General features: G+C 44.2%; 1 protein-coding gene across 1 annotated transcript; it reads right to left on the bottom strand.

Annotated features, from left to right (window-relative positions):
• ZSCAN29 (zinc finger and SCAN domain containing 29) lies at positions 1-10,306 on the bottom strand (the record flags this gene model as incomplete). Its single annotated transcript, XM_080707036.1, is given in 8 exon segments — positions 1-69; positions 2,978-3,234; positions 5,241-5,607; positions 5,610-5,941; positions 9,019-9,202; positions 9,206-9,279; positions 9,932-10,048; positions 10,177-10,306. Coding segments are annotated over 8 exon segments (1,530 nt in total).
• Positions 10,307-10,334: the final 28 nt, after the last annotated feature.

Raw genomic sequence — 10,334 nt, 5'->3', positions numbered from 1 at the left:
TCAAAACCTGATATAGGAATAGAATTTTAAGTTGTCGATTTCCTTAATATGTGCCAGGGCAGAGGAAATCTGGGAAAATCAGGGCAGAGGAAATCTGGGAAAAGGAAATCTGGGAAATATTGTAAATATTACAATAGATTATCAAAGATAAAAAACCAGGGGTCTCTTAATCCCAAATTGCTACTATTATTAAAATTCCAATGTTTTACATCTTTATTTAGTAACCTATCATGTGCTTCTCATCTACATAATCCACATAGGAGATGATTAATATATTCTTTTAACCCTTCCTGACTACTGAGAATCTTTACAAAACCCTCTCAGTACAGCAGGGTTTTGAAAAAGACTATCAGTATACTTATACAGGAAAGACACTTTCTAATGCTGTATTTTTGCCACATCTCAGACTTAATTGTGATATTCTTATTCATGTTATTGCTGGTAACTTAAGGGATTAGAAGGAAATGCTCGGAAAAACTTTTTGGGAAACTTCTGTATCTAGAAAGAATTTTCATTAGTACCCGTCCCCTCAAATTCCAATATATATTGGAAATAGAAACAGGGTAGAAAAATACTTAGCATCTTTTGAAGCCTAGTCTGTGAGAATTTACATTTATTCAGATGTTTTAGGTAAACTTTGGATCCCAAATTTCCTGGACTAAATTTAAGAGCAAAAGAGTGCTGAGTGTCAGCCTGTGTATGTACTTCTAAAAGCAGCATTTCTATCCAGAAGCCTAGTCTACGAATATGTTCCATGAAAAAAAGATTCACTAGACTAACTAAAGTCTCAAACCTTAAATATGTATGTATTATGAGAACCCAAAAGGGCTAGTTACAAACCCAGAAGTCATTTTTAGTAGAACATATTAATATCTCATGGGATTGATGGTCCATGGAACATCCTTCAAGAATGCTGATCTAGCGGGCGTGGGGGTGCACACTTGTAATCCCAGCATTTGGGAGGCTGAGACAGGAGGATAGTGGTTCGCGGACAGCCTCAGCTACTTAGTGAGGCCCTTTGCAACTCAGTGAGACCCAATTTCAAAATAAAGAATAAAGAAAAAAAATGGGGCTCGGGGTGTTGCTCGGAGGTAGAATGCCCCTGGGTTGCACCCCCAGTACCAGCAAAAAAAAAAAAAAAAAATGCAACTTACACGACTGAATGTGAAAATATTTAATAAATACTATATAGCTAGGAATTGTGACAGGTGCTTCAAAGTACCTCATGTACATCAACCCTATGACACAATTTGTTGTTTTTCTTGTTTTTCTTGTTTTTGTAGTACTGGGAATTGAACTGAGGGCTTCAAATGTTAGGCAACTGCTCTACCACTGAGCTACCCCAGCCCAAGATCTTAATATATAAGTAAATTTGGGGGTGAAGTAACTTGCTCTAAGTCATTTGACTCATAAACAACATGGCCCAGATTATATACATGTATGCCTCCCAAATCAGAACTCTTCTTCCTATAAGGAGAAGTCCTATGGACATTTTTTTTTTTCTTATAGAGCAGCTAAGATTCAGTCAGTTCCCACAGAAATCTCAGACTTCTGCAAAAGTATGTCTAAGAAACAGGTATCAAGCTGGGCGTGGTGGCTTACACTTGTCATCCCTGCACTTGGGAGGCTGAGACAGGAGGATTGCACAGGTTCGAAGCCAGCCTCAGCTACTTAGTGAGGCTCTCAGCAACTTAGTGAGACCCTGTTTCCAAATAAATTATGAAATAGGTCTGGGAGTATAGTCCGGAGGTAGAAAAACCTCTAGGTCCCACCCCTAGTATCACAAAAAAAGAAAAAAAAGAAACAGGTTTCAGTTTTTCACATATATAGATATACAGACAACTCGTATACAGGCTGAAATTAGGAGAAAAATATGTAAATAAGAATGAACTTTTAAGCCGGGTGTGGCGGTGCACGCTTGTAATCCCCACGCTTGGGAGGTGGAGACAGGAGGATCGCGCAGGTTCGAAGCCAGCTGTGCTGGCTTAAGAGACCCTGTTTCTGCCGGGCGTGGTGGCACACGCTTGTAATCCCCGCGCTTGGGAGGCAGAGACAGGAGGATCACGCAGGTTCGAAGCCAGCCACGTGTGCTGGCTTAGGAGACCCTGTTTCCAAATAAAAAAATATATAAAATAGGTCTGGGAGTGTAGCCCAGAGGAAGAAGGGCTTCCAGGAACCCTAGTACTACCAAAAAAAAAAAAAAAAAAGAGACCCTGTTTCCAAAAATAAAAAAGTATAAAATAGGTCTGGGTGTGTAGCCCGAGGTACAAGGGCTCCCAGGAACCCCAGTACCACCAAAAATAAATAAATAAAAAAAAAAAAAGAATGAACTTTTAAAATCAACTTCATCCTGCTATGGCTACATTAACAGGCTACTTGTGAAATGTTAGCTCTCACATTCTCTGATAAGCTGGCTGAAATTCTAGCAGCTCACACATAAATAACAAATTAGTTTGCAACTATCTCAGATTAATGTTAATAGAACTGGGCGTGGGGGCATACACTTATAATCCCAGCACTCGGGAGGCTGAGACAGGAGGATTGCACAGATTCGCAGACAGCTTCAGCTACTTAGTGAGGCCCCTTGCAACTCAGTGAGACCCTATTTCAAAATAAAGAATAAAAAATAGGGCTGGGGGTGCCTCCCAGAGGTAGAATACCCCTAGGTACCATCCCCAGTACTGTAAAAAAAAAAAAATCAGATTAAACCTCATTGTCTCCCTTTTGCTATTTATACTGTAAGATGTAAAAGAATCTTACCACTGGGGCTGTGGAATAAGACTGGAGCACGGGTTATGAAAGCCTCTGGAGGTATCTCAGGATCCTCTTCATCATCACCAGAATCTTCATCTATAGCTTCTTCTGTGTCCTCTGTTTGCTTCTCAGCTTCTGCCTCACTAGTGCCCTGGATGGGGCATGAAACTGACTCCTCCTCTTCCTGGCCATCACTAAATGGGGCAGCAACCTGATTACTCACCAGAGCATCCAACTCTTCAAAGAAGGGACAAGTCTCTGGTGCTTGGCCATTCTTGACTTTCCAATAGCTGGTTTGTAGGCTTTTACACTTGGTCCGACATTGCTCTGGGGTCCTGAGGAAGCCACGTTCCCATAATCTCTCAGCCACTGCTCCATATAACTGGCTGTTGTGGTGACAGTTCCGGATGGCTTCATAAAACTGAGTCTCACTAAGAATTCCAAGGTAAGTCTTGGTCTCCTCACAGCCCCAGTGTACACCTGCCACCAGAGAGAAATTTCAGCACCACTTATTCCAGAGCTTTAGAGCAGCAATTCCCCATCCTGTCACCTCCATCAAGATAAATCACTTACGGTTGTAGCTTAGTGGTAGAACACATGCTTATCATGCGCAAAGCCCCATATTCAGTCCCAGCACCCAAAAGAAAGAAAAATCATCTAAACTCAGGCTCCTAGATTAAAAAGTAAAAACAGGCCAAGCATGGTTGCACATGCTTGTAATCCCCACGCTTGGGAGGCTGAGACAGGAGGATCGCACAGGTTCGAAGTCAGCCTCAGCGACTTAGTGAGGCTCTCAGCAACTTAGTGAGATCCTGTTTCCAAATAAAATATAAACTAGGTCTGGGAATATAGCTGGAGGTAGAAAGCCTCTGATTTCCATCTCTAGTACCACCATAAAAAAAAGTAAAAACACTTAATGTTTTCAAAATCTATACAAACTCATTATAAGAGAGTTTTGTATCTCTATATCCTTTAGCAGTTTCACAGATAATTTTATTTGTAAATTCTATTTAGCTATTTTTTTTAAAAGCCATTCTACCTGATCATGAAAAAATGGTTATTATGAGGTAAATGTATAGGACGCATTTCCCCAGCCGTCTTCATTGTTCTTATGGGTTTCTGGAACTCTGATCCTAACTAGAAAATCACTGGTCAGGGGAGGAAGACCCAAAATTAATTGTTGTCAACCACAGTTCTCATCCCTGACTTCTCTGGTCATTCACTTTCCACTGGCCCAATTTCCTTATGAACTCAGTGTCCCACAGAATGACTGAAACACCCAAAGAACTGCTTCTTCCAGAACACACTGCTTTATGGCCTTCCTTCATTGGTCACAATCTCAGTTAAGCAAGCCCGGCTGCAGCAAAAACTCAAAGGGTAAAAGGACCTTATTTAGTCATGCACATTATCTGTGGGGTGAAGGATGGACAGGCGCCAGAATGAAGAAGGAAGCAAGAACAAACTGTCTCCTTGCCTGAACACATGCTAGGGCTGCCCAACTTGGGTAGTACATTAAGGAAAGTAACATCAGTATGATTAATCTCTGCTCCCCAAGGTACCAGTGTGGAAGGAAGGAGAATTCAAACAGTCTTCCTCTCACCTGAGAGCCAACGGTTGGATGTTACTTTCCTTCCATTATCCTCCACTCACTGTGAGTAAAGGAGAACAGGAAAGAAGACAGAGAAAAAACAACAGAGGAAAAGATGAAAAGAAAATGAAAACAGTAGCAATTAATACATGAGTGACATTTATAATTTACCTACATTTATTTATGTCAGTGATGAAAAAGGAAAAGGAATGAAGAAAAAAAGAAACAATAATAAAGGACCATATTTTTCTCAGTGAACCTGCAATGGTTTAGTGATCAGGAAAAAAATAATGTAATAAAGAAATGGAATGATACCTTTTCAAGATGTTCTTGATTTTCCCCCCTTTTGTGGTACTGAGGATTGAACCCGGGGGCATTTTACTTCTGAGCTATACCCCATCCCTGTTTCTTTTTTATTTTGAAACAGGGCTCCCTAAGTTGCTGAGGCTGGCATCAAGTCTTATGGTGCTCCTGCCTCAGCTTCCCAAGTACTGGGGTTACAGGTGTGTGCCATCATGCCCAGCTTGAATTTCTTATTCCTTGGTAGTATCTAACTGATCTTTCCATAAGACGATTTCTATATAGGAAAGCCAGGCTTAGGGGCACATACCTGTAATCTCAGTGTTTGGGAGATAGAGACAGGAGGATCGCAGGTTTGAGGCCAGGGCATGGTAACCTAGGGAGGTGATTTCTAAATAAAAAGGGGGGGGCAGCTAAAAAGTAGAACACACATGGGTTTCAATCCCCAGTACCAGAGAAAGAAATAGGGAATTAAGAAATCAATCCCTTTGTTCTCTAAGTGGCAAGCTGGCAGGTGACCGTAAGCCTTCAGACTCCACATGTCATTTCATTGCTTCCCAAGTCTAATCCCAAAACCCCAAGAAGAAAACCTCCTTACCACTTGGGCTTTGGAACAGGGCAGGTGCCGCTGAGCTGTCGGGGTCTTGGGGCACAGCCTCCAGGTCCATCTCATTGTCTTCAGACCCTGCAACAGTAGCTTCATCTGCTCCCTCCTCATGCTGCCAGCACTCTTGCCCTGGCTCCTCAGCCTCAGCATCACTGCCCACCTGATCAGAGTGAGAGGCTGCCTCTTCTAGACCATCACTGGGCAGGGCAATGACCTGTGTACTCATCAGGGCCTCCATTTCTTCAAAGAAGGGGCAGGCCACAGGTGGATGGCCACTTTTGACTTTCCTATAGCTCTTCTGAAGACCTTTGAACTTGGTCCGACACTGTTCCAGGGTCCGGAGGAAGCCATATGCTTCCTCCGGAGCCTCTCAGCCACAGCCCCATACACTTGGCTGTTTCGATGACAGTTTCGGAGAGCCTCATAAAACTCAGTCTGACTGAGAATCGCGAGGAGAGTTCTGGTCTCTTCATAGCCCCAGTGCACACCTGCCACCTTCTCATCCTCAGAGTCCCCGTGATCCTGTTCCATCCAGCTTCTTCTTTCTCTCTTGGATGATAACAGATCAGCATGTCTGTCTCCACTGTGGCTGCCTCTTGGGACTTCCTTCTCCTTGGAGCCCAGCAGATCTGGGATCCATGGCTCTCCTTGCTCCAATCTGGAGACCACACTGGACTTAGGTAATGGAAATCCTGCTTACAGAGAAGCAAACAAAGGGCATCATAGTTTGGACAGATAAGACAAAACATCTCTGAATTCAGTCCTGCCTTATTTCATCCAAGAGATTACAAAAGAAGTATCTATGAAAATGTTTTTTAGAAAGTTCAGTGGGCTGAAGAATGGGGGAAATACAGGAAAATTCAAATGATGAGAAGAATTTTTCAGAGTAGAGTGACAGGGGAGGGAAGGGTTCTGTTGTGTGTCCAGAGTCGACAGTCCTATTCCAAGTTGCCCCTAGCCTTTTGGATCATTTGTTGCTGGTTGTCCACTGTTGGGAACGGTCACCTTCTGAATCCTTTTATTTATCACGTGAGGCTGGCGAATTAAATTTGGTGATTTAAAGGGTGAGGAGAAGCTGGGCGTGGTGGCGCACGCTTGTAATCCCAGCATTTGGGAGGCTGAGACCTGGAGGATCGCGGTTCGCGGACAGCCTCAGCTACTTAGTGAGGCCCTCTGCAACTCAGTGAGACCTGGTTTCAAAATAAAGAATAAAAAATAGGGCAGGGGGTGTAGCTCGGAGGTCAAATGCCACTGGGTTCCATCCCCAGACCCGCAAAAAAATAATAATAATTAAAAAAAAAATAAAGGGTGAGGAGAGACTGTCTTCAACTCCTCTGTTTACTTCACACTGTCAGCCACCAAATTCTAAAGGTGTTTCCCTTAGTACATTCTTCTCATTTTTGTTGCTACCATCTAAGTCCAGGCTCTGGATCCTCACAGATGCAGACAACTGCCGCTGTCCCTGTCCTACTGAACTCCAAGCTCTTTCTTCCTCAGCTCACGTGCTATCCTGCTGAACCTTAACCTTAGTGCCTAGCACACACTGTCTATTCCTGTTAGACTTTTACTCATCACTCTGTGCCTTTTCTTTAACTCCCTTCCTCCTATCCAGACTCAGCACATCCTTCAAGAACCTATACTTTAGCCGGGCATGGTGGCACACACTTGTAATGCCAGCATTTGGGAGGCTGAGACAGGAGAATCACAGTTTGCAGACAGCCTGAGATACTTAGTGAGGCACTTTACAACTCAGTAAGAACCTGTTTCAAAGTAAAGAATCAAAAATAGGCTGGGGGTGTAGCTCAGAGGTACATTGCCCCTGGGTTCCATCCTATACTTGAGCGTGGTGGCACATGCTTGCAATCTCAATACTTGGGAGGCTGAGATAGGAAGATTGAAGGTTTGATACCATCTTCAGCAACTAATCAAGCCCTCAACAACTTAGACCCTGTTTCAAAATAAAAAATAAAAAGGGCTGGGGGTGTAGCTTAGAGGTAGAATGTTCTTGGGTTTAATCCCTATTATGCACCCCCCAAAAAACCCCTATTCATTGGTGTTCTCAAGAGGCCTTCTCTATGACCGCCCCTCATCTCCATTCACCAAATTCCTATAGTACTCACATAACTGAACAAGTCATTGTTTAGTTATTTCCGTACAGTTCAGTTTAGTACATATTTACAGTTTGCTGTTGTTTTCTGAATCATATTGTAAGCTCTTTGAGGAGAGGTTTTGTTCTGTAAGTCTGTGTGTGAGGTTGAGGGATTTTATCTGGATGACTAAACAGAAACCATTACTGAATTGGTTAAGAAGGCTTAGTTGATAAGATCAGAATTTAAGTTTTAAATGAAATGATGAAGAAAAAACATACAAAATGGAGTTAACTAGAGTACAAAGAAGAAAAACAAGTTCTAAAAAATCAAGTACAAGATTAAATGTCTAGATACAAAGGCACTGGGGAAAGATATGAGAATCCTGGGAGTGATCAGCTGAACAAAAATCATGTAATCATTACTTAAAGACACTGCAACGTTCTGAAGTAAAATCCTTCCTCAGCCTTTGACTAACAGACCCTCACTAGAATAATATATTTAATTTAGTTCTCCACAATTAATGTACATGAACAACTTAAAAGTTTCAAAGGAGAGAGTAATAAAAAATGAAGTCTAAAGAAAGAAGATCTGAACATGTTGGTGCATGCCTGTAATTTTAGGACTTGGGAAGCTGAGACAGGGATATCACAGGTTCACTGGCCAGCCACTGGGGAGAAAGCTTAGAGAGAAAGATGTTGTATAGTTTGGATAAGGAAAACAAAAGATGTATTTTCCAGTATATAAAAAAATTATCCAAATAATAGTGACCTATTATCATCATTACCAAGAAGAAACTTAAAAACTAAATTAATAAAAACTAGGGAGATATTCTCTTAATGGGCCTATCAAAAGTGGAAATATAAGCATACTTATTGCACCAGAGGGCTAAGCTACATGTCTTCAGAGTTCCCCAATAACTGTATATTCTACAATTGCCACTTATCCTTTCCCACTAGTAGTCCCAGCCCAATTTAGAATGACCTCTATTTTCCCATTTGAATCTACTCCTCACTGCTCCTTTGAAAAGGTCTGAGCTTCTCCTTTGGGTTCATCTGTTCCTGTGGTCCCAGGTCTGGGCTTCTTGCCCTCTGTTTCTTGGGTACGCCCCTGGGCTGGGATTCCACTGACTCCTGCTGAACACTTAATAATTCCTGTGATGATTTCAAGGGTGTCATCATCTTCTTTGAGCACACTTCCTGCCCCTTCATAGAGTGTGACCTAGAAATAACCCCCATTAATTGTCACTGCAAAGTCAGAATGAAGAACATACCCAGAAGAGGTGATTTAAGACCCCAAGACAAATCAAGGCTAGAATGGGGGGGGGAGGTTATAGAAAACAAGGGTCATATTCCATTACCATTAGCCTAGAGCAGTAGAACTCCAGAAGGAAAAGATCAAAGTAGTAAACCCAACTATAAGCTGAAAAAATGATTTCTCCTTTCTTCCCTTTTAAGTAAACTGTGAAATGTAGAAAAATTCATTGTGCAAATGTATACCCAGTTAGAATCTACAGACAAGCACTATCTGAAAAAATTAACTGTTCCAGAGTAGAAGGATAAGCATCGCCAGATCTGAAGTATAAGGGATACTGCACCCCTCTTAAACCTGGCCATACCTTAATTAGCCCTCTATCCTTGCCCCTTCTCAGTCACACTTCTGAATTACCCCTCCCTTCTCACTGAACATCCAGGTCTTCCAGGCTCTCTTTGTAAATCTTCTACCAGGGTCACTGCCTCCTCTCCACTTTCTGGACATTGCTCCTGTACCCAGTTCTGGATTTTCCCAGGTAAGACAGTCAGGAACTGCTCTAGCACCAACAATTCTACAATCTGCTCCTTGGTGCGAACTTCTGGCCTTAGCCACCTACAGCAAAGTTCCCAGAGTTGGCTGAAAGCCTCCCGGGGCCCAGCCACCTCCTGGTAATGGAATCTCCTGAAGCGCTGTCGGAAAGTTTCAGAGTTACTGCCATTTCCTCTCAGAGCGGGTTTGGCCATGATGCACCGCAGAAAGTGGCTTCCTTCCAATTAAGGGTCTGGGTTCCAGGGCTTACACCTATCTTCCCATGTCCTTGGAGAATCAACTGCAGATGAATCTAAGAGGAGTTTCTTCCTAGGGTAGAGAGAGAGGGCACTATCAGAGGAATATATTCCTAGGCTTGAAGTCTTGCCAGAGCTGGCCTGACTTCCCATATATTCCAAGAGTCCACCTAGCGTAAGATCATCTTCAGGGCAGTACGCCAGTGATGAGCACGAATGACCTTTCAAAAGCTGCATTTCTGGGAGATTCCTGGGGCAGCCCCTGGAACCTGCAGAAAATGGTGCTATTTGCTCCTCTCCCGCCTCCCCTAAATCGGATCCCGTTTTTCAATGTTGCACAATGAGTTCAAACTATATGGGACGAGAGGATCAAAAGGCAAGCCACTGCCCTGCTGAAGGCAACAGAAAGCCCCTGTCTTGGAGGTCGATCTCCCCCAGTATCTCCGCGGTCCTTCCCGAGGCCCTGTGTGTCCACTCTGCCCTCTCGGCCTCCAAACTATCAATTTCCAGCACACAAAAGTCAAGTGCTGGCTACTGGGTCTTGTTTTCCCCTCACAGCAGAAGCAACGACTCAGCAAGGGTGGGGAGCTGCTGAGGGGAAGCCTGGCGGCTCGGGAGACGTTGGCTTTGGCTCCTGAAGCAAGGGCCGGGGGCTTGGGAAAGTCACAGTGAGCTGGAGTCGGAGACTCGGGAGCAATGGGTCTCCTGAGAACCGGCCCGGGGTGCGGCCTGTGGGCGCCGACGCTGCGGCAGAGGCGAGGCTGCAGGCCGATCTTCACTCCCTCGGGCCAGGTCGCTCACAAAGGCGAGGCGGTCCCTGGCGGCGCCGGAGCCCGCGGACGCAGCCCGCCCGGCCGCCCGCAGCCCCTCGGGCGCGCAGCCCCGCGGCTCCCGAGCCGGAAGTGGCGGGCGCCGGCGCGGCCAGGCGCATGCGCGGGCCCGGGAACGCGCCCCCACGC

The sequence above is a fragment of the Muscardinus avellanarius genome (genome assembly GCF_963383645.1).
Source record: "Muscardinus avellanarius genome assembly, chromosome: 12".
Classification (NCBI taxonomy): domain Eukaryota; kingdom Metazoa; phylum Chordata; class Mammalia; order Rodentia; family Gliridae; genus Muscardinus; species Muscardinus avellanarius.
This window is presented reverse-complemented; position numbering and strand designations above follow the sequence as displayed.